At 38.9% G+C, this 25,581-nt stretch overlaps 1 protein-coding gene across 2 annotated transcripts in view; it reads right to left on the bottom strand.

The window, feature by feature from the left end:
• Nucleotides 1-25,581, bottom strand: part of TRPC4 (transient receptor potential cation channel subfamily C member 4) — a 162,983-nt gene that overhangs the window by 19,764 nt on the left and 117,638 nt on the right. For both annotated transcript variants that reach the window (XM_087756602.1, XM_087756603.1), the window contains 2 exons: nt 23,907-24,243; nt 6,689-6,828 (listed from right to left, as the gene is read on the bottom strand). In XM_087756602.1, coding sequence (XP_087612728.1) covers nt 6,689-6,828; nt 23,907-24,243 — 477 coding nt within the window. The remainder of the gene's footprint in view (nt 1-6,688; nt 6,829-23,906; nt 24,244-25,581) is intronic.

The raw sequence follows: 25,581 nt of genomic DNA, 5'->3' as shown, positions 1-25,581 counted from the left end.
CTGAGCATGCCTTCAGTAGTAAGGAAAGCTACTATTCTGTGTCACTGGAGCCAGATGGAACAACATAGCCAGGCATGACAACATTTCCACATCACACTCACCCTCCAAAGAAGGTGACTGCTCTCAAAGTGGTTTGAGACCACCTGAGGAATCTGAACATACATAAATCTATGGGACCTGATGAGATGCATCCCAGAGCCCTGAGGGAATTGGATGATGTACTTGCCAAGCCACTCTCCATGATATTTGAAAAGTCATGGCAGTCAGGTGAAGTCCCTGCTGACTGGGAAAAGGGAAACATTGCAGCCATTTTTAAAAAAACGGTAGAAAGGAGGACCCTGGGAACTACTGACCTGTCAGCCTCACTTCTGTGCCTGGAAAGATCATGGAACTCACCCTGCTAGAAGATATGCTAAGGCACATGGAGGACAGGGAGGTGATTCGAGACATGGCTTCACCAAGGGCAAGTCCTTCGTGACCAACCTAGTGACCTTCTATGATGGAATGACTGCATCAGTGGACAAGGCAAGAGCTACAGATGTCATCTATCTGGAGTTCTGTAAGGCCTTTGACACGGTCCCCCACAACATCCTTTTCTCTCAATTGGAGACATATGGATCTGATGGGTGGACTATTTTGTGGATAAGGAATTGGCTGGACGGTTGCATCCATAGAGCAGTGGTCAATGTCAGTACTTAAAGAGGGCTTATAAGAAAGACGAGGACAGACTTATTAGCAGGGCCTGTTGCGCTAGGACAAGGGGTAATGGTTTTAAACTAAAAGAGGGTAGATTCAGACTAGATCTAAGGAAGAAATTTTTTACAATGAGGGTAGTGAAACACTGGAACAGGTTGCCCAGAGAGGTGGTAATGCCCCATCCTTGGAAACATTCAAGGTCAGGCTGGATGGGGCTCTGAGCAACCTGATCTAGTTGAAGATGTCCCTGCTTATTGCAGGAGGGCTGGACTAGATGATGTTTAAAGGTCCCTTCCAACCCAAACCATTCTATGATTCTGTGATTCTATGATTCAAATTGCGGCATTATTTTGGGTAGTGCTAGTTGGCACAGGAGCCCGCCATGCCGGGCTTGCTGTAACTGACTGGTAGTGCAAGTGAGACAGTCCCAGTGCCTGACAGCAATCCCTGGCACATTTTTATTTACTCAGATACAAACAGCCATAGCATCTGACAGTCTTGTTGATTTGGGAATGAGAACTGCAAAACTGGAGGCTAGTAGTCCACTGAAGAGTTAAGAATTACTCAGCCTTACATTTCAACCACCAGTGATATTTGTTCTCTACAGAGTAGGGAATTAAATCCAGACCTGCTGGAGGCATAGGTCAGTACTCTCTTCATTAGACTATCTCCCCTAATGATCATGCTGTAAAATCAAGTCTTACTGCATTTGACATTGTACCTCCAAGAGAGATGCTTTTCTGCCTCATCCACTATTGCCCTTCAGTCCAGTTCTGATTGATTCAAGACTGGTGATGAAGTAACAGGCAACAGAAAACAGAACTGATCTACCAGAGACATCAGCTAAGAGACAAAAGGAAGAAGAAAACGAAGAAAAAATTTTCAGTGTTTATTGAGAAAAGAAATGAGAATTCCTCAGCATGTTTTCTAGAATGTCTTTCATTGATTAATATTATACAGTATATTACTGTGAATTCTGATGGCACTTTACAACCCTGGTATGTGAAAACTTGCACCTATTAAATAAGTAGGAAAAATTGTCATTACCAGCAAAGATTAGGTGCTGAACAGTGCAGTAGATGCTCAGATTAGGGAAAAGTACACAAGGTGTATTGAGGGAATAAGGCAAAATATATTCATGAAAAGATTTTAAGAATATATTTGAAACTAGGAAGAGATGGAGGTTTTGGTAGAGAATCAAAAGCATCCAACTGCAGACATATTTTAGGTGAAGGCAAGTAGTGGCAGATTCCAAGGAAGTTAAAAAAACAGGGGAAAAAACAACTAAGGAAATAACCTTCTGAGAAAAACATGGAACTACAGGACTTTAAATAAGGATAGCATATGATATAGTAAGAGAGCAAGGCTGAGGTTAAACCTATCAGGTGTGGACAGCCACATCTGTGCTCTCTGTCACCTCCTTTTACAGCCAGCAGAGAAAAAGAGTAGTAGGAAAGCAGATATCCCAAACAGGTCATATGAGTTGCTCTTTAACTTTCTCTGTTTCTCCTCATTGATTATTGGGGTAGGAGAGAGGCTATCTTACAGTTGTAGTCTGACAAGATGTATCCAATGTCACCTTTTCTAGAAGAGATGAGGTTAAGGAGAAAGGTGAAAAGAAAGGACTTTATCTATGATGTTCTGGATTGAGACACAAAACTGGTGTGTTAAAGCAGTCAGAAAAGATCAAATGACCTCTTATTTGTAAAAAAGGCACAACTGTGTTATTTCAGCTTAACTGACTCTCTTGGGCCCAAGTGCTTCCTGCATGTGCAGATACAATGCAAAAAGTTTCATAGTTGTAAGCAGACAGTGCTGTTGTATTAGTTTTGAAGAGACATGATTTAAAAGACTGGAAATATTTGGCTGAAAAATAGTGAGAAAGGTGAAGGCCTGAAAAGTAAGTTTGGAAATGTTCTGTGAAATATACTAGCTGAAAGAAGATAGCAAATAATATAAAGAAAATCATGAGTACAAGAGGCCTCTGACAACAAAACCCTATTGATTCCACTAACTAGAGGATGCTTAAAAGAAATCTAGAAATACCAAAGAATAACCAGGAGAACAAAGAAGCTCACATGTGAAAAGGAAAAGAAAGCAGAGGAGCGAAAAGACTAGGCATATTAAAACCAGAAATGTGAAAATATGAAAAAAACTGTATTTTAGGACGAAACAACCCAAAACATGCAGAAGGGAAGTATTTATTCTCTCACTCATGCTTGTTGATGTTCTTCTGTTCTATATAGAATAAATAAATGGTTATTGCTCTAGGGAATGGAAAACAGTAAGAGCAAATATAACAACACTGAGCTTGCTGTAAATTATGATGTTGACGCTTCACGGTCTTTATTATTTTGTGACCCTGCTGAATTTCTGTCCCCACTTCAAATGCAAACACAAACTTTTGACATGTAACAAAGCCAACCATCATTTAACATGATTAAATAATAATACCTATCATTGGCTCACTGGTTGAAGGAAATGTACATGGCACATCAATGGAAAATTAAGAAGAGCAGAAAACAAATTGAGCAGGATATAAACAGTAGAGTTTCAAGGCAAATATATGACGATTGTGTGATGGCACCCAGGGAATACAAGATTCTTAATCGTTACTCAAAGGAATTCAAATGCAAATCTAATATCAGAACCATTTGTGAGAAAAAAGCTGGGCGATCACTGTTTTCCCATGAAAACAAAAGTCACGAACTGTAGATCTCATGAAAGCACCAAGAGAGATCAAATAATAGACATGTAGATCAGGCTACCTGAATGTTTAATGGGCTGTTGGACCTTGGTCAAATGTGACCCCCTTTTCTGATAACAAAAAGAAAGGTTAAATAACATCCATTTCAGGAAAAGGACTTTAAATCTTTTCCTGAGAGGTCATATGTGAATGTGAACTCTTCCTGTTTTCAAATGTAGATCCCAATGTTTGCATTCATTATTCTGAATTTCAGAGCAGCAGTAGGAAGATGGCAGGGGAATGTCCTAGCAAAGAGCTTTAAAACAGTAATTACACTGAGGAATTGAGTCTATAACTTTTTTGGGGGGGAGGAGGGTTAATACTCCTATGTAAATGGACATTTGGTCTGTGAATCTGGTGAAATATCAATCAAAACCATTTTACAATGCAAACATGTAAGAAGAAGATGTTAGCTTCTGCAGAAGTGGTGGCAGAAGAGAAGTATAATCTTATTTACTACTGAACAGAGTAGATCCGACACAGTGATCATTAGGCCATTAAATATTGACACAAATAATGTATTTTTAGTTACTTTTCAGAGTTCTTGCCTTGAATAGGAACCTGTTTCCCTACTAGATTTTCATATCAGTAGCTGAGACACATAATCAGTAATATGAACTTGCATGCAATCTCTAGCAGAACTGGAAGCAAGCAGCACTAGGTCCAATGCTCAGGTTTAACAAATATTTAAGATAAAGCAAGCAGGGTCTGCACATAACTTGGCACTGTGCCTAACTGTATGCATCAGTACAAAATAAGTTATCTTCCAAAAACATAAAAAGAACCATTTTTCTTAGAGCACAATGATTTCTATTAATATTTATAACCCTTCAACAAAACAGATGTGTTGCTTAAAATCAGTCATCTTGCACTCTCATAAAACATGTGACAATGCACTATTTATAATCACATTATTTATCAGGGAGAGAGCATTTTCAGTGGATATACTGGGTAATTTAAAAAGACCTCACATGTTGATATACAATCAGAGACAAAAAGCATAGCCCTTTGAAAAATATGAGATGTACTAATTTTATCTGAATACTGGCAGTGAAACAGATAACTTTGAGCTATCTTAGCAGTTCTCTCATCCTGAAATTACATTCTTTGGTGTATTTTACACTATCCCATCAGCTGCTGTAAATAATATCCATCTGCTTAACTACTGTGTCAGTCAGAGAGCCTTGAATGGGCAACAAACACTACGTTTTTCTCTAAGAAAATCTATCACACAGGAGAGTAGTATGAGGGCAGTCTCATAATTTCATTCAAGGAAGTTGGTTAAAATGTTTTCTTAGGTGGCTTGAGCTGATTCATAGAAGGTAGAATACATCTAAGAACTACTCATATATTTGATTCAATAAATACAGAAAAGCTGTATTTTAGAAAAATCTGTCTTGCAGGGTTTAGGAAGTGAAAATAAAAGCTTTACATCAAAACGTACTGGTTACATTTGGCATCCTCTCAATCTCATCTGGCACAGAGGTGGGGAACTCTGTTGTAGGTATTTGAAGGAAATGTGGCTGGATGGATATTAAATTACACTTGTATTACTCTGTTCATTACGTCATCATGTGTTTCAATTGGCTACCACAACTGAGGCTCTTTTAAGGAACAAAAAGGTATTTGGGTGCAACATTGCACATGCAGTAAAAAAATAATAGCTGCAGAACCAAAGATAGTGCTTTATGCAGTGTTGATTATGATTGGCATGCAAGCGCTAATTTGGAGAGTAATGGATGCATATTATCCCAGATACTGTCACCTTGGAATCTGATTACCACAAGCAGAAGCTGTCTGGGAGATGAAGGGATTACAATGTCTTCTAATTAATATTATTCCAAAGTGAATAACTGGCCATCTCCAATGCTTTAGAAACATGCATTTTCAATGAACTGCTCACTTTGTTACATGGGACAGTGAAATTACTATTTGTTTTCCAGTCACTTTATGATAAGGCATCCTTGTGTGTAAAAAGACATTTCATCAGCTTTAAATGGCAGCTCTCCTTGCACTTTTGAGCATCTTGCTCTTTCAGGCAACAGCTCCAAATTTCTTTGAGTGAGAAGACTCCCAAAGGTTTGCAGCCAGAGATCCAGTGTGCCAGAAACCTTTTGTCACAGGAGGAGGCTGGTGTGTCAACAGATCACAGGTCTTTGCTCATCCCTGCCCCTGATCGGCTGACATGTGGACCCTTGTGAATAGACACAAGATGATGTAAATTAGAGATTCCTATACACTTATGGCAGGGCTGCAGCAGGAACAGCTGCTGTTTGAGGATAGTGAGGTGTAACCAGCTACTTGATAGTTGTCTCCTTTTCCCAGCCAAAAGGATCTTGGCAGAGGAGAGACTCTCCTTCCATGCATACAGGGTAGCTGGTGGCAGGGAACTTGAAACAGTTGAAATACAATGCTGATCACAGCAGCCAGTAAAAATGGGCTGCTTGTCTTGGATGTGATAAGAGCTCCATAACAGATGCTAAGAAATGCCTTCATTTCCTTTCAGATGTGGTTTCCTTGCTTTTGAGACCACTTTTTGATTAAAATATGTCATTTTATAAGGAATTTATATCATACTATGGATTCATGCTGAATACATACAAAATGCAACATGTCCCATGGCTTTGGAAAGAAGGACTGTTTTGCTGGAAGATACTTCAAACAGTGGGAATATAAAACTATTCATAAAAAGTCCATGAAAAGGATGGGAAAATGAACATACCCAGCCTGAAGTGACCATTTTATCACCTTCAGCTTTACTTTTTCATGTTGCACTTATCATAAATTTTCAAAACAAAATTAAAATCTTGCTCTTTAGCTCCCCCCTCTCCTTAATTTTGAGTAAATATTTTTCTTGTAGTCTTGTCTGGATATTTTGCATGGTGTGTAAAATTGCCTTAGGGGCAATAATTTCTTACTGAAAAATAGGCAAAGACTAACATAAAACATAATTTTGTGCAAACATTATTAAATATGACCAGTGATTTTGCTTTTCCAAGAAAATGACAGTATGACTGCTGAGGATCAAATAACAAAAGATTGCTTGGGCCAAGAACAAAAAATAAATCACAATGTTTTGTTAGCTCTTATCCTGGTCTAGCTTCTTGTCATAGCTGCAGAAAATTGAATGAGAACATCATACACCTCTTGTATTGCTAAGCCTGAGAACCTCCAGATACAGAAGTCTGAAGAAGCCTAATTTCATTTATCTTAAATATTTTGCTGAATTTTTTAAAAAAAGTTTACCTTTGAAAATGCAACAATTTTCAAAGAGATTGTTGCTAAGTACAAGGAGTTCATTACAAAATCCATGAGGTTCCACCAATCATGAATGTAGTCTTGTAGTCCACCATCCCACATCTGTTTAATTTCACCCCAGATAAAACCTGTAAATAGAACATAATTCATTAAGCATGAATATAAAATAAAAAAAGACTGTGACTGTTCTAGACACTTATCTCACAATGGATTGATTCTCCCTACATTAATTAAGAAGGGAAGGTGGATAAGTGCTCTAAATTACACATCTAGTTAGGTGAAATTTTATCTTGTCGTTAATGTTTCCGGAATTAATTTGTCAGGCAAAACTAAAAAAAAAATCATCTGCTTGTACAAGGGCAATTTCTTTGGCTTTCTCCAATCTCTTTTCCCATTGTATCCTAATAAGTATAAAAAAGTTCTTAAAAGCAGTCACCACTGCCAACTCTGTCCTTGGTATCTACTGCAACAGAATTCAAACTGGAAAATTTATTACTGCAGGAGTCAATCCAATGCATTCATTCATTTTAATTGGAACCCACACAATAAGGAAGAGAATTTCTATTGTTGTTGTCAATGCTGAACTAAAGTCTCCCTTTTCCATAGGAAAGAGTAGTGTCTCCAGCAGAATATTTTGTGTTGATTCCTTTCTTTGGGACATGAAAGAATGGAAACTGTTTACAGGTGAGCAGAGCATGCATTGCATTGGACACAAAGTGATACAGAAATATTCAGCCTCAATGGGAAATTTTGCAAGTTGTCTGACATAAACTTGGTTTAACAGCTCCAGAGACAACTGTATGGAGACTCTTTAATACCATAAACATTAAAACCTCTCTGAAGATACTCCACAATATTATATAATATGATATGATAAAACAACATGAAACATTTAGATGCATATTTCACATTATTATCTACAGAGCTTTTTTGATAACAATACCAATAGAACTTTTAATTTTTCACAGTTAATTATTTTCTTAAAGGAATTTCTTACTTTTGTGCTCATTAAAGGGACAAAATTAACCACAGAATAGACCAGTCTCTCACATATAGATGTTGAGATACACTTAATTCAACATGGCTTTTCTCCACCTGCTTATCACATGTTCTTTTACAAAATATTGAACAAATTTTGTGCAGGGGCCTATAGTCTCCTGCATCACTGTAGTCTGGGCTTGATTCACCTTAAATCTTAACATTTTGTCTCAATGGTCTTCTAGTTGACTGCATGGGAAACTTGTGTCTTCTCTCAAACATGATTCCTAAGAAGTAATTCCTGGTCTATTCCTGTTTGTGCCAGGTAGGTTTTTGAGTTATTTGGAAGGCAGGAGGGGGATAGATGGGAGGAGTTTAATTTCATTTTGGAGTGTTTAGGCTTGAGTCTTTCTGTCTCCTGATTCCTTTCAAAATGAAAAGTTCCCTTCCTCACTACCTTCTCCCCTCAAATCTCAGCTACATGTTCCTATCTTGTTTCTTTGTGTCATCATCAGTAATCACGAGCCTCAGGAGTATCTGAATCATATGACTGATCCAGCAGCTTTTATTTTCATAGGGTTCAATTTCAGCCATGTCACCATCAGTATTTTACCATCTGCAGAGCTGGGGGAACACATTCTGAGAAAGGACCATGGTGGGAACATGTAGACAGGAAAGTGGGATATGCCCATTTTAGTGTCTACAACAGCCTAGACAGGCTGATTGCAACTCTACCTTTAGGTTATCAGATAAACCTAATACAGAAAATATAACACTGTTAAGAAGCTAACATTTATTTTCAAGCTGCAATCAATTGTGATGAGTCACAGCGAGAAAACAGTTGAACATTATGGCATGGCAGGGGTCAATATCCACTAACAGCATCCACTGCTGTTGTTAACTGCCCAAGTGCCATCACAAAGGGAATACACCTTCACAGGGCTACTAGGCAGGCTCCTAAATGCCTTCCCATTTCAGCCTGTGAAGTGACTTAACCACTTACTCTTCAAAGAGCTGGTTACTCCTGACACACAGTATGAACATGACAACTGCAGGTCTGGTTTCCCCTTCCCTCCACAGTCCCCTCCAACCTTCAACACGCAGTTGACGTACTTGCAAATATCCCTGCTTGCTCTTCCACTAACTTCCATAACCTTTTAGTTTTAACATGTTAAGCATCATCAGGTCATAAAAGCAGCTGTTTTGTGGGGTGCAATATACCCCTCACATTTCAGACACTGCTCTGAACCACCCCTGCTCCAACTGCAGAATGGCACACAAAATTAACCATTGTGCCACAGGAGTCTGAGGAGACCTGGCTGAAGGCTCAGAGGAGACTTGGAGTGTAAGGCTGTGTAACACCAATATGGCCCCTAAGCCTCAGTGTTAGAGAACAGTTCTTCAGTCTTTTTTATTTAATAATACAGATATAGCCAAGATCTTGACATTGGGAATACTGCTATGCCACAGAAAGCAGACAGTTGCATTGATAGAAAATCCCAAAATAAAAAGGCTTTATGGAAATCAATACACATTCATAAAATTAAATAAAATCTTTTTTAATTCATCACATTTAATCACTCACTTTGAAATACACTTTAAAAAGAGAGCAGAAATAGGTTGGGATGATTAATAAGATGAATGCTTAAGCAAGAGGCTGTAGGTTCATTAATATCTTCTGCTGAGATATTCCATGATTCACAACCAGCCAAAGACATGAACTGACATAAATGCAACAAGGCTGTTATCTATAAGACTGTTGCTCAGCATCATATGCTTTGATAGCACTGACTAAAATATAATAGAATTATGTACAGATTGAAAAAGAAATGCTGACTAACGCTGCTGAATTTGATATGTTTTGTGAGTGAAACGCCAGACTGTTCTTCCAAGCACTTCCTGGGCTTCAGAAAATGAAATGTAATTGTAAAGTTGACACTAGCAGAGAAATACTGACCTATTATAGAATAGTGGAAGAAAGTATATGGCTATTGTAAATTTTATCATTTTGAATTAGAATCACAACTAATCCATACTACCAGTAATGTTAAAGTCATTTGGCAGCTGAAAGTTCTGAGTATACCTTGACATTGTAATGGTGGTGGTTCTAATTTTTTTTCTTGGTTCAAGACAACTTTTATGTGCATCCTGATGCAGCGCTTGTTCTTTTCAAGCAAATTATTATGGAAAACTGGAAATCCTACTTTTTTATTGGCTGTACTGGAGATGTGATAGTTTAGTCTTTCTTGCCAGCCAAAGCATCTAAGTTCAAACTCCATAGATAAATATATTTACTGAGATCTTATGGGACTCCAGAGAACTTGAAGCTAGGCTGACTGATGGATGCTGTTTGTGACAGACACACAATCAATGCATGCACAGTAGAGCTTCCCAGACATGTCTTTGTGAAGGCAAATCTTTGAAGGTACAAAATCCTAAGGCTTATTGCCAAAATCCACAACTCCAGGGTAATCTCACCATGACAGCTGAGATCAGTGTCTTTGGAGGTACCAGGTCTCTACAGCTAGGTATCCTGAAGGGTGCTCAATTAGAGCAATGAATGCTGCAAGAACTGGGATCTCTGGAGTTCTGTAAATCCTCCCAGGCATACCTGAAGGGTTATCCTAGAAAAGTGTACTCTGAAATCCCGGAGCCTTTCTGCCAAGCGGAAGACTTGTCTAAGGCCTGGTGAGCTTACATAATGGAGCTATTTTGAGCAATGAACCTCAGGGATTCCAAGTTATGCTGTTTAGGATTAATTTACGGTCACATAGCCAGAGGTCTTGAAATCTTGTTGTAGATCATAACTATATCTTTTTGCAAGAAGGAAGGGTCAGGGAGGAGAAGTCAGCCAGCTCTTATCTTCACAGGGTCTGATGCAATATGCCAATTTTGTTCTGTTACATTCATTGGGAGAACGAGGAAAAAGCTAGGAAAATCTATGTATTTTTTGAAAAAATAAAAAGACATCCAGAGATCACGGCAGCATTATCTCTGTGACCTTGCACACTTCCCTTTTCTATTTAGAAGACTGGACACAATCTGACTTTAGTATCTAAGGAGACATCTGGGTAATTCCAAAATATGACCTGACATGATAGAAGAGGAGAAGACATGTAGCAACAAGAATGTCTAATGGGTGCATTGTTACAGGTAGGAAAGAGATCTAGAGTCCAGGCATTGTTTGCTTATTAATGTGCCAAAGCAGCAATATTATCACATGGTGATCACATGGCTCATGTCAGAGCTATGTGTTCAGCAGCAAGAAAGACATCTCAACAAAGCAGAGGGGACATCACCAGCCTACACACAGGTACTGGGGAAAAACTGCTAAGAGGAACCAGCCAAATACAAAGGGCAGATCTAAAAGCAAGAGCCTTTAGACATTCAGGCTAGGGACAAGTTCATTGCCCAAAGCTCTCTTTACCTCCCTGGGAGGAAACAAGCATCTTCAAGGCAATAATCCCATCACCTGCAGGTGACTCAATCTTTCCATTAACTGAAAAAGGAGCCATGGGGGATTAGGCCAAATTAAAACAGATGTCTAACTTCCAGGTGCCTGTATTTAGCTGAAATAATTCCACCCAGAGCAGATTTCACTGTTTAGCTGGATAATCTTTGCTATATTCTTGTTGTCTCTATGCTCCATGTCCTTCCTATCTCTTCACACCAGCTAGATTTCACACCTGCCTCTTATACCATCACCTATCTATTCCCCATCAACCTGCTTTTATCATTTATTGCCACTTGAAAGGAAATTATCAACATTATGCAGCTCTTCCACCTCATTAATCAAAGATTTAAATTGAAAAGTTGAAGGTGAGGCTTTCAAGCATTTGTTGCATTGTTTATAACTAGATACTGGAGAAGTAAAAGAGAAATAACAGCATGGATATTTTGAAACAGGCTGAGATGATAGAAACAAATTTCATTAAACACCCCGTGGTTTTAATGGGATCAAATAGACATAAATTCAGGGCAAGAATCCCACAGACCACATGAGGCCCTAGGAATGACAGACACCATGGAGAGATTTTGTATAGCACTGTGAAGTATTATACATGCAAGCAGATCAATGCAACCATTTGACTGAAGTCCAGTTTGCCTGATGCAAAAAAGGAACTGAAATAAATCAGATAAAATAAATTTGGAGAAAAAAATGGAATCTGTGTGCTAAATATATTTTCTTTTTGCAGTAAAAATTTCTGAACATTGATGAAAAACGTTCTTTCTTCTAAAATAAACCCTACATATTGTAAAAATAAATTTTATCCAAGCCAACAAAATGGATAGAAATTAAAATGCTTCTTACTGAAGAACAAAAGGCACTGAAATAAAATAAGAACTTTCTTAGATAAATACCATCTTTCATAATAATTATCTCATAAGAATTTTAAAAATCCTTAATAATTGAGTAATGGTTATCACATACTACAGATCAATTTGTAGATTTTTGTATATGTAGATACATCAATACATATACACTGATAAGACTAACTTTTATTTTATATATTTATCTATAGACTTAAATTTTGAAGGTATATTTCCAGTCTTGAAATCTTTGGATGCTAGACACTGAAATGCCTTTTAAAAAATCTGGATCTACTTTCCTGTTCATAAAGTAAGTCTCAGTTTGCACACTTACACCTTGCAACTTTAAGCAGGGCAGCAGCTCAATACTTTCATGAATGTTCCGTGTCCCTTTGGATAAAGCCTTTGCTTAGACACAATATCTTTTTGTGCAGGCTGGCAGATAACTTTCAGATGGTAAAAATTCTGGATCTACCCTGATTGATCTCGTTACCAATTCGCAGCTACCTAGACCTGTGATTTTACTCCTAAGGAACATGTTTCTCATTCCCATGCACAAGAAACAAACAACAAAAAAATAACTCCCCTACAAAATCCATTCAAAACTGTATTAAGTTCTAAGACAAAAAAATCTAGGTATACCTTGTCTAAATTCCTTTCTTGTACTGAATCTTGAGCAGCTACAAAAATCAAATACATTTTCCATCAGCTGTAAAAATTCACAAAAATGTTATGCCATCTCCACAACACTGACTTTTGTTGTTTATAAATATAATTATGTTTAAAGTCTCACTGTGAATAACATCAACATTTGTCAAAGAAAGATATGAAAGGCAGTGTGCTGAACTATTTTTTGTTTTCGAAAGATTTGTGGATCCCTAGCTAATTTTGTCCTTACCTTTCCCACAAAAGGTTGGTTGCTCTGCGCTATTTCTGTTCCTTACGATTAAGTGATGGGAAGCAAGAGGTTCCTCAGGGTCAACCTCTGCATGCCAAGTTCAACAACAACCTTTTAGTATGCTTCTTGGAGAACATATTTTCACTGGTCTGTGAAACCATTTAACTGACAAACTCAACTTTGCTCTATTGTGCGATCTAGAGTTTTTCACAGATAGAACAAGAAGTGAGACAAGCTGCTAATGATCTAAAGCTCTCTGAAGCAAAGGAAAGTCATTCCAGGGAATTCAGTGAGCATTGATAAGGCTTGAAATATCTCTTCTGTTGTATACCTGGACTGATGAACTGATCTCTGTTGAAGGTATATGAAGGTAACAAGAGGAACGGAGAGGCATGCTGGCATAATTCAGGGGCTCCCAGTTTCTGGGGCATATTTTGTTAACAGAATACAGCTATTTTCAAAGGAACATGCACAAAATCAAAAGCATACCTTCTGCTTTCTCTTGGGGACAGGGAAACAGGTGTTTGGGAGGGGAACAACCATGCACAGTGTCTGGGTCCTGTGTCAGGTCAGGGAAAAAGCTGGGAATGACATGGCCAGAGGCACCATTTATGTCCCAGCTCTCTTCTGAGGACAGTTGTACTGAAGCAAGCTGAGTCTGGGAATTGCTGGTTTAAATTATCTGTGCACACAACTCAACACTGAGAATACTTAATATCTAACCTCAATTCACTCTTTGTCTTCATTTTCTTACCTGTACAATTGAATTTAATTCCTTCCCCCACAGAAGGAGTGAAGATGAGTTTAGTAATGCCTCTGGAGTGCAGTGAAAAGGTAATGAACAATACAAGGATTATGGAGCATTCAAGCTTTTTGGATGAACTATGCTCTATCAGAGCTGAGAGCATTCAGTGCTGATTATGTACCAGCAGTGCGTTTACTCTTGCATTCAAGGAAAAATACAATTTCCAAGAAACAGTGATCAGCTGCAAATGAAACTGGTCTAGGCATGTCATTATGCATTATGGTGCTATATATATGTATTTCACCCACTACGGAATGGCAGGTGCAAAGGATTTGGACAATCAGCATTGAACAGCCCCTCAAATACTTATGGCTTAGTTTCGCCACCTAGTCCAATAGCATCAGATTGTTCAGTTGCTTGAGTATTTGTGCAGTAAGGCATCCATCTAAGTGGGACAGCTGTTCCCTGAACCCAGTATCTTTAGAAAGGAGAGTAGCCAGTATCTTTAGACCACACACTTTCTTTCATAACTTGAATAGCAGGAAGTCTGACTTTCACAGTATTCCTATAAATGCCAAAACCAAATATATGTCATTAGCAGTTATTTTTTTTAAGCAGTCTTTTGAATTTCCTTTGCAAAATGTTCTGAAATGAAAATGAATTGTAGTTCATTATGATAGTGGAAGGTTAAAGGAGATTTAACTTACTACATCTATCTTAACATTATTGGCCCTTTTTCGTCTCCTATTTTTTTTGCTTCTGTAGAACAGAGTTTTGGTAAAGAATAGGAATATAAGCCAAGAAAAAGATGTTTAATGTCCTGGACTGTATGGGAAAATAAATTGTAACCCTGTATTGACTGTTATGTTCAATATGAGTTGGCTAGTGGGGTTAATAAAGTTCAAATTAATCAAAGATGCTCATCCAAACCATTTCAGGTTCATGCACCTAAGCCTTCCATACCATCTAGAGAAACATGAAAGATACTGTATTTTTAGAATGTATCATGTGCTTAAACAGAAGTGTCTAGTATCATTTTAGATGCTCTATGTATCCAAGCTGGGCACCCTATGCATTGCCAAAAAAGGTACAGGTTTCCTGTAGGGTATTTATCATAGGTACAACCTCTCTGTGAGTATATCAGACTTCAAAAATGGGACCAGGTGCCTCTTTGTAGGCACCTGAATTGCTTTCTTTATGTTTACTTTGATTTAAACTCCTAATTCATAACAACCAAACTTGCTAAATGCCTGAGGCTGGGATAAGGGGCTATGGACAGGTAACTAAATACAGAGACAGAGTACAGAAATTCTGCACATTTCTGCTTTTGAACTCTGCTCTACAATAATGTTGTATACAGAAATTTAGCCAGCCAAAAGTATTGGTCCATTCTCTCAGGTACTTTTGCATAGGAGTCTATAAATCTCTTTAAAGAAAAAGTATATCCTCATTTACTGCTTGTAAATCTCTATTAAGCTCAGCAGGTTTACATGATGAATGGAGCACGCATAATTTTACTTATTATCCTTTAATCTCCATGACTTCATTGAAACTGTTTCTGGCATGTATTTATCAAAATTGATTTAATACAGAAAATAGTTTCTTGCTTTCACAAAAATACTATAGAGAAGGAGCAGGGCTGATATCCTATTACCACAGAGAGCTTTAACTTATAAAGCAATATGTATCCAATGTGTACAGTACTGCAATCTAATATTCATTACAGCATTGTATCTCCAAACATCTGCATGTTCCTTATCTTTGCCAGCACTTACTACATTCTCTCAGTGTTGCTAGAATAATATAATGAAGTTATTCTTATCAGGTAGTTAATAGTAAGAAATACAGTTTTCAAGTATGCACAAGGCTTAGATCCACAAAGGGATACAAGACCTGCAGGCAGAATAAATGAATGTGTAGCTTGTCTATGAAACACAGAAAGGCTTTTATAGCATTGCTCAAAAGCTCTCAGAGTCCTGCACAGAACAGCTCAGCATTGTATGTGCAGCTCTAGGCAAGGCCAGAAGTGGATATTTAGGGATGTAGGAAACTGCTCATCCCCTTCTCTCCTATTAACAGGCATGTGAGGATTTGAAAATCTCAATACTGAGGATCTAAACTTCATATTTGGGAGCCCAGTCCCATGAAGGGGCTTAGTCATTGAAATTTTCTGTGATTCAATGTCTAAATTAAGTGCACAGTGCTGAAAGTAAAATCACCATGCAAGAGACCTAGTTTCCCCATAAATTGCATTTTATGCTCACTTTGAGCTTCAAGTGCCTAGCTGAGGTCCACAGTCTGAATACTGAATGCTAAGCCAGCCTGGACAAGAGGAACAGCAGGAACTGAAAAGAGGAATGAGTCTCAAACACTGCATCTCACCAGCACGTAGAAACCTATCTCAGGGCTTCAGTTAGATGTTTATATGAGACTGAGTTTCAGCATCCAAAACATCTTCCTTTCCTGCAATGCTTAAACTATACCCCCAAAGCAGTGTGAACATTTGGCACTGCCACTTTATGGCTAAAATTCTTGCCCAGGTAACAGGAAACCTGCCTTTTCTTAGCCTGAGGGAAGACTGAACCTCTATCCCAGGAGAGTACTAGGGCAGGAATAATGGTGTGGGGGTGAAACATTCATCACTCCTGCTAAAAATGGGAGAAAGGGAAACTTAAGGAGAGAGAATTAAAGACAAAAAACCCAACAGACGTCTTTAGCCTCTTTACTGAGGGCCTCTACCAGGAAGCAAAGGCATCAAAGCTAGGCTTTGCACACACACTGAAAGCCTTTTCTGTTTTCTTTCTCCTCAAGCTATATGATTGTAATCTTAAAATGTGAAATATTTGAATGCTAGAGGAGCAAGCACAAAGGTACTCAATTGAAAACAGGACTGAAGTCAAAAAAGTATCTCAGGATCCTGCCAAAACCTGCTTCATCAGAAAATACTGTGATTGCAAGAAAACATCTGATTGCACCAAATACTTGTCTATCTATGATTATTTTATATTATCTTCTAAAAGCACAGTCCTTGTTTGCAGCTTTAAGGCATTGCCTGTGGGAGGAAAGTTTTCCATAGCTAATAAAAGTGTATGATGTAAAATGAACATTCAGACAGTCGTTGTTAAGGAAGAGAACTCCCTTTATTTTTTGTACTCTAGTTAAACACTGTAAAGGCCATTAAAGATAGGCAGAGAACTGTTCCGTCTAGCCTAAATTGTGGCTGATCCTGAATGCTTAGGGAAAGGATTTGAAGACAGAATAAAAGTAAAAGCTTCCAGGTTTGCTAAGTGCAGGGGTATCCTTGTCCAGAGATCACGTCTGCCACTGTGACTAGGTGCCACTGATTATGGCTGGTTTGACACTATGGATGGGATTCAGAAACCAAAGCACAGTGTGTAGCTCCATTTTAGATGGAAGACACATTTACGAAGCTTTTCAAATTTAGGATAGATTTTTACTAGAATAGCAAAAAATACATACGGCTACCCATATTTAACCGGAGGTCATGGCACCATTGAAAGTGTTTTCCCAAAGAAAAAGTGTCCTGACTTTTTTATCATAATCAAAACAAGACATTTTTCTTTGGCCTCAGTTTTGGAAATGGCAACACTATTCTAGATTAAATCTTAAACACAGAAAGACACATATCAGCCAACACCACCAACAACCAAAGAATAAAATAAAATCATCTACATACAAAATGTTAATATTTAAAACCCAATAAACCTACAAGTAACTGAGTAAAAGGTCCTGTTACAGCAAGAGTCAGGCAGTCCTGACAAGAAGTGGGTCTCCTGATGTTTAAATAAATAATTTCATTAGTGTGTCCAGTTTTGGGATCCTCAATAAAAAAGAGATATTAACTGACTGAAGTGAACCTAGCAAAAGGCCATCAAGATGACTGGGGGCTGGACCACATGATGTACAAGAAGAGGCTGAGGGAGCTGGGTTTGTTCAGCCTAGAGAAGAGGACACTAATGGGGGGATATTACTTCTGTCATCCACTAATGAAATTGCTGCTTATGAATAACTGGAGCCAGACTTGTCCTAGAGGTGCACACTGGAAGGGCAAGAGGTATTGGTTGCACATTGTGGCATGTGATATTCCAGCTGATACCAGGAAGAAAGCTCACCAATGGCTAGACACAGGCACAGGTTGCTGAGAGGGGTGCTGGAATATCCATCCCTGGAGAAATTCAAGACTTGACTGGACAAGGACGTGAGCAATCTGATCTACCTTTGTAGTTATGCTGTGTTGAGCACTAGTTTGGACTGAATGGCCTTGAGTGGTCATTATGTGCATTATCCTTCTTTCTGACTGAAGCTGTGTTCCAGCTTTGTCTGGGATTATTTTCCTCTTCTGCACTTTATTTGTCACTGCTGGTTATGTACTGTTTCGTCTTGCTGTCCATATTATGGTTTATATCTGCTCCCTGGAACACATCAATTTGTACTAACTGTTTAATTTTTTACACAACACTTTCTTGACCAAATTTAGAAGATTATGCACAGTATACTTGCCACCTCTATGACCACTTCATCTGAAGCATCTTGCTGTGCCATCAGTTTGGAAGTACATTGTGCTACATAGCGGCAAGACTGTACACTCCATATATCCCACCGGCAGTTTGTTGACCACAAATGTTTTCAGTTTGCACAGTTCCCAAATATCCACATTCTCTATAGATTCACATACTCCGATAGTATAAACCAGTCTGACAGAAAGGATGGGGAATGCATTGTTAAAGAGATTTAGTAAGACTGCATTCCTGCTCCAAGCACTATTCTGGACAACATAATTATGATGAACACTTAAAGATGCCCATAAAAGAGCAAAAAACTCATCAAAACAAATTTGCCTCAGAAATGTTCTTTTTGCTGCAGTCACCCTGAACAACTGGCAGGGAGCTTTTTAACCACATCTACTAAGCACCAAGTTTGTCTAGTTGTTGGCCTTCTCCTCTGCATTTTGTAGCATTCCCTGGTGAGCCAAAGGCCCACTGTGTGAACATTTAGCATGGTCACTGCTAGGTTTGAGGCTAGGGTTTAGAGCAGAACGGGTATGCCAAGTCTATAGGGATCAATATGATCCTTATGAGACCTGCAGTCAAGGCATACAGAGGGTGAGGCTGGGTGTTACTTAATTTCCCCTTTACATTACTGTTATAATGCTCAGAGTCCACTCAGCAACTGGATGGGGAATTTGATGATGGAAAATATTATTCTTCCTCACTTTTTTCCACAGTACGGAGTTCTTGTTTTTCTGTCTTTTTTTCAGTGGTGATGGATTCTCAAGTATAGGAGACAGGCCTATGTTTCTGTAGTGTGAAGCATGTGGAATGCTTGGGATATCGGAATTGACACCTAATATAAAGAACAAAATTAATTTTCCTTACCAGCAAAAGCTTGTTTCTTACTTGTTTAAATGCAATGACAGGAGATTCTGACTCTTCTTATCAAGATATTTTTCCATAACTGCTTCTTAAAGCTATAACATTAGCCTTGTTATGCTGACTTATTGTTCCACAGATAATCGCCATATATTGTAACACCACTCGTGTAATTATCTAATCACGTAAAAGACAAAATTAATGCAGAAGTTTCCGTAAGAGACTTTTTAAATGTAAAATTGATAGTCTCCATGGAGATGTAGCCTAATACAGGTTTTTCCACTGAGCCTCCTACTCTAGTGACACTTTTAATATGTGCTAATTATGCACATTCAGCTCTCTATTAAATAGTAGTAGGCAAATGTTAATTAATGTTTAATTGTTGGAGAGCTGAGATCACTATGGACAATCTTGAAACTTCTTAAGGTCTACGAAATATATGCATGCTCCATTCTCCTGGAGAAACTGGCTGCTCATTGCCTGGATGGCCATATACTTTGCTGGGTGAAAAACTGGCCAGGCCCAAAGAGTTGTGGTAAATGGAGTCAAATCCAGTTGGCGGCTGGTCACAAGTGGTGTTCCACAGGGCTCAGTATCGGGGCCAGTTCTGTTTAATATCTTTATCAACAATCTGGATGAGGGGATCGAGTGCACCCTCAGAAAGTTTGCAGGCAACACCAAGTTGGGTGGGAGTGTTGATCTGCTGGAGGGTAGAAAGGCTCTACAGAGGGATCTGGACAGGCTGGATGGATGGGCCAACGCCAATTGCATGAGATTCAACAGGGCTAAGTGCGGAGTCCTGCACTTGGGTCACAACAACCCCGTGCAGTGCTACAGGCTTGGGGAAGAGTGGCTGGAGAGCTGCCCGACACAAAAGGACCTGGGGGTGTTGGCTGACAGCTGCCTGAACATGAGCCAGCAGTGTGCCCAGGTGGCCAAGAAGACCAATAGCATCCTGGCTTGCATCGGAAATAGTGTGGCCAGCAGGACCAGGGAAGAGATTGTCCCTTTGTACTCAGCACTGGTGAGGCTGCACCTTGAATACTGTGTTCAGTTTTGGGCCCCTCACTTCAAGAAGGACATTGAGGTGCTGGAGCGTGTCCAAAGAAGGGCAACAAAGTTGATGAAGGGTCTAGAGCACAAGTCTTCTGAGGAGCAGCTGAGGGAAGTAGGGTTGTTTAGCCTGGAGAAGAGAAGGCTGAGGGGAGACTTTATTGCTATATTGAACTACATAAAAAGAGGTTGTAGCAAGGTGGAGGTCAGTCTCTTCTCTGAAGTAACAGGTGACAGGACGAGAGGAAATGGCCTCAAGTTGTGCTAGGGGAGGTTTAGATCGGATATTAGGAAAAATTTATTCATTGAAAGGGTTGTCAACTGCTGGAACAGGCTTCCCAGGGAAGTGGTGGAGTCCTCATCCCTGGAGGTATTTAAAAGACATGTAGATGTGGTGCTTAGGGACATGGTTTAGTGGTGGACTTGGCAGTGTTGGGTTAATGGTTGGACTCGATGATCTTAAAGGTCCTTTTCAACCTAAATGATTTTATGATTCTATGCCGAAATTCATGTCAATGAGAAGCCTGGATAGTAGAGCTTGTCTTTCTCTCTTCATTTTAAGGGAGGTAGCTATTAAAATGCAAACTACATGCAGAGCTATTTGAATTAAAAGAAAGACAAACAAAGAATTCTATTGTTTAAAATGTTAATAGTTTTGACATGCTGTAGCTGCTCCAGGATAACCTCTGCTTTGGGAAAAGGGTTTACTTGGTCATGTTTCCAATTTCAGAGAAAAACTACAACCCTAGAGCCACAGTAGTTTTGTCTCAGACATCAACATTTTTTGTCTACATTCAGGAAATGCAAAGATGTATCTACGTACCTCAGATTTAGGCTCCCTTGTGTAATTCAGGAGTGTTGCTTTTACTCTTTTTAAGGATACTGCATAACTGTATAGTTTGAAGAGATGAGATGACAGACTACATTGCGACCTGGAAACTAATCTTAGCTTATTGATAAGAACTTAATAAAACTATTATTTACTTTATTAGAAGATGACTAGACCACAGTTTGTATGTATGTGAATATGAAAACAGCAGGTTTGGGCTGAGATTCATTCCTTTAAAAAAAACAAAACAAAAAAAAGCTGCAATAGACACATTCATCACATGCTGTGAGCTGATATGTCCTGTGGAGATGTGCGTCTGTCTCCTTCAATGACAGAGGGAACTGAGATGCCCAATGAATTGCCTGAGATTACAATGGGTGAATCTGGGGCCTTATTATTTGGGTGGACTAAGGCACCGCAGCAACCTAAGTCTGAAAGGTGAACCCAGGAAATGTGAAACTGTAACTACAGGAAACCACTAGTTAGGAACCACTAGAGATCAGTGTGTAAAATACCTCATTTTAGATGCAGGAGATTTTGGAAGACACAGTTTCTCTGAACATTACAGTCCAGATTAACCACAAGCTATCTGACCACATGGTATCTGACTATTGATCTTTATTCATGCTCATGAATATTTGTTTATGAAAGCAGTTCCCTTGACTTGACCTGCACTGCTTGCAGAGGAAGGGCTTATTCAGCACAGGCAGTACTGGCATAATCTGGCCGTATGAGTCTATACTGGAAATATTAATGCTGCTTTTAGAAATGATAGTCATTTTGATAGTCATAATTCTCAGGGTTAATGGCTTCTTCAAACAAATGCTCTGGGATGCTGAGCTACTGAAGCCTTTCCTAAGTAAACAGCAGTGTCAGAGGTTGAGGGCAATGGAGGTTCTTCCTCTTCCCACTGCACATTTTCTGAAGAAGAGTTAGTCACCAAAATTTGAAAACTGCCTTTAGCTGAAACTAGCCCTTGCCCTCAAATTGCACCTTTTTCTCTGGGCTCTAATTTCTTTCTTTAAAAATATAGGTTAATGATAAAACCCACTTTGGCGTGTCAAGGTCTGTGTGTCAGCTATGCATTTGTTCTTATTATCCTTCAGCCTCAGGATACTGTGAAAATTGGGTAGATACGGACCACCTGCTATTTTGGAAGGCTGGACAGAAAAGCTACTAAAAATGCTCCTCTAGGCATGGGACAGCACAGAAGATCCCCTTCCTCCTCCTCAGCATTGTAGCATTTATTTCTAAGAAAGTAATATATCAAACTAAGGATTTTTGTTTTGGTTTCTTATTTCTTGATGGTACGAAACTGGGAAAATTTACTTGAGGATTTTTTTAATATTTCAACGTGAATCTCACCCACTGAAGTTATTCTGACTTGTCTGTAGGAAATGTCATTCTAAGCAGCCTGTCAGATTGATTAATTCCTTTGCAATAATAATAGATATTGGCTTTTTTAATGTTAGTAGCAATATTTACCCAGTGAAGGACAACACACCTTACAGTGAAGGCTGGTGGTGCGGACTGTTTTATGCTGTGCTATCATGGGGGAAATCTAAGAAAGCAGTTCATCTGTGGAAGGCAGGTCCTTCTGAGAGGTTCCTGACAAATAAGTGTACACAGGATTTTCAGTCATGCATGCTTGTTTGCTTAAGTTAAAGACAGATGTAGGCCTGCCTCCTGCTTTCCACAGTGCTCTACCAAGGAACATATAGAGGAAAAGCCACTGACTCATTCTTCTCCAGAATATTAGGCACTGCCAATTAATGTATTAGAAATTCAACACTGCATTGTAGATTATATATGATCATTGATGCCAAAAGTCTTGTCAATTTGGTTGTGCTAAAAAAAGCCAGGTGTTTGGGACAAGTTGCAAAAGTGAAGCGAAATAGCATCTTAATGGGGAGCTCTGAGAGAGGTATCAAAACCCCACCAAAACACTTCAGAAAAGTTTGTGCATGAATTTGTCTATGTGATGACAGTTTAAATGAAGATATCAAACTTAAATTTTTGCAGTTAAGGCTACTAAGTCCCTCCTTCTACAATTTCATTTCAATCAAGATCAAGTATATTTGGCCTGACCTGATCCAACTTGTGTTGGTTCCTAAATTAAGAAACAGGGAAAAGACCACGGCACACCAAGAGAGATACTAGCTAGCAGGGGAGACATGCAAACGTAGGGAGGACCTAGGATAGTCCAATCCAATAGGATTGAGCAATCACTCAGGAAGACATTTAAGGCTGACATGGCCCACACGAAGTAGGCTTTCAACAATCGCAGACTGAAATTTTTATTTTCAACTGTCAGGACAGAGTGGGAATCTTTTCCCCCATTTTAAAAATGCTAGGGGATTTTCTTATTCCTTCTGATGTAAAATATTTTGTTTGAAGTTGAGTGATAATTTCTTATCAAGGGTTTTGCACAGAAAAAATACTCTGCATGCCTATTTTAATGAAAATACTCACTTGAAAATGCTGGTCAGCACTATTTGCAGTAGGTGGGTCTGTCATATTAGAAAGAAGCATACTTTAGGTAACTAAGGTTTGTGATAACACTTCAGAAATGACACTGTGCCTCATTCTAAAACATGAAAAAATATCATGGCAAAGGGACAATTTTTAAAAAGTAGACTAAGAAAGAAAAAAAATGGACACTTAGAAGAATCAGAACAATTTCTGACCTGGAGAAAATAGATACTAAAAAGAATACTAGTATGCATTTTTCAGGGCACTGCTTAATCACAGGAAGGAACCCCCAATATCTTTTCTTTTCCCTCACTACAATATATCAGGTGGTGATACTTTGGATTTTTAAACTCTTCCCAAGTTGTCTACTACTTTTGCTAGGTATTGAAGGAGATGGACCATTTGCCTGTTTCGGTAGGTCAATAATTCATGACAGAACTCTCTAATGTATCTTCCTGCCTCAGGAATGCTTGGCAAAACCACAGGGGTCAAAACACTTTTCAATGTATTTTCTTTAGTAATACATTTACCCAGGACCCACGGTAATATCATCCACTCGACGATGGTTGGTGGTGGTCCCTGCATGCTCAGGTCTGACCTGTCAATGTGCTGAGAGGCAAGCAACAGCAGGAACAGAAAAGTCAAGTAGGATGCAGTATGGCAGATAAATTTGATAAATGGCTTTCTGATGAACAGCCCTAATGGGCTTTTGGGAGCTATCAGGTAGCACACAGAGAAGACCGGGAAAAGGAGCCCTATCACAACACATGTCAACATCTTCACAGCCCAGTGTCGCCTCCTCCATCCAGGGAACTCGTCGTACCAGCGAGATGCGAGCAGCTGCTGGCAGTTGGGCTGAGCAACAAACTACAGAGAGAAGAAGAAAGGAAGATGGTTAGTTGCCTGTTACCTCTATAAAGTTATTTCCATACCATAAGTAACATTTGGATAGTGATTAAAAAAAAAAAAAATCCACAGCCTGTGCAAGCCCACTCATACTGATAATCCCAGCAAGACAGGGCTGGGTCAGCCTGCCCTTCTTTCAATGCAAAAAGTATACTACGAAGCCATCAAAATTCACTTTTCACAATAAAGCTTGAATTCCCTGTCAGTTGAGTACACAAGGAGCCAACAGACTGTAACACACATGTACCTCAAAAGCTGATTTCAAACTGAAAAAGATCACAAATACTTCCATTATTCAACCAGCAATATTTGTGGAGAATTCACAGAACGTGAGGTGGAAGTCACTATGAACATGAAAAGCACGACTGAGATCTGTAAGCAGTGAAACTGAATTCCACCGCCATGAACGAACTATTCTCAGTATGTACCCTTCTAGTTCTCTAAAAATCAGGCTTACATGCTTTTATACTGACAAAACTCTTACAGATACATTACATAATGCTCGCACAATACAAACTAAGCACTAACATTCCCCAGTGCTTCACTAATTCTTGTCAGGATACATTCCTATCCTGTAACATATTTTATGGTCTGTCTGTTCTCCATGATGTGATTTCAGTTTTTAAAATATGATCCTTAAATTGAATTTCATCAAAAAAACCCAAACCCAGTAAATATTTAATATTTTTCAGATAGCTTTTCAAAGAAGCTTTAAGTATATTCCAGGGTTTTGTGTCATATTTTTATTTGATCACTAGTTCCTATTTTCCCTAATGCTTTCTTTTATAAAGGGGACATAGAGTTGCAACATGCTAGACTTGACATAAGAACTATAAAATAGAAGTAACATATGCATCAAAGAGAGCCAGAGTTGTTGCATTTTGGTTTTTTTGTTTTTTTGTTTTTTTTTTTTTTAAAAAAAGAAAGAAAGAAAAGAAGCATTTTCCTTATGTTATTGTGGTGGGTTGACCTTGGCTAGATGTCAGGTGCCCACCAAAGCCACTCTATCACTCTCCCTCCTCATCTGGATAGGGGAGAGAAAATATAACAAAAGGCTCATGGGTCAAGATAAGGACAGGGAGATCACTCACCAATTACCGTCATGGGCAAAACAGACGACATAGAAAAAAATTAATTTAATTTATTGCCAATTAAATCAGACTATGGTAGTGAGAAATAAAACCTAATCTTAAAGCACCTTCCCTCCACCCCTCCCTTCTTCCTGGACTCAATTTGACTCCTCATTTCCTCTACCTCCTTCCCCCGAGTGGCACAGGGGGATGGGGAATGGGAGTTGCA

Source organism: Nipponia nippon, unplaced genomic scaffold (genome assembly GCF_047370975.1).
Source record: "Nipponia nippon isolate SJK-2023a ecotype South Korea unplaced genomic scaffold, ASM4737097v1 scaffold_2, whole genome shotgun sequence".
In the NCBI taxonomy this organism is placed as follows: Eukaryota; Metazoa; Chordata; class Aves; order Pelecaniformes; family Threskiornithidae; genus Nipponia; species Nipponia nippon.
The sequence above is the reverse complement of the archived record's forward strand: the minus strand, read 5'-3'. Positions and strand labels throughout refer to the sequence as shown.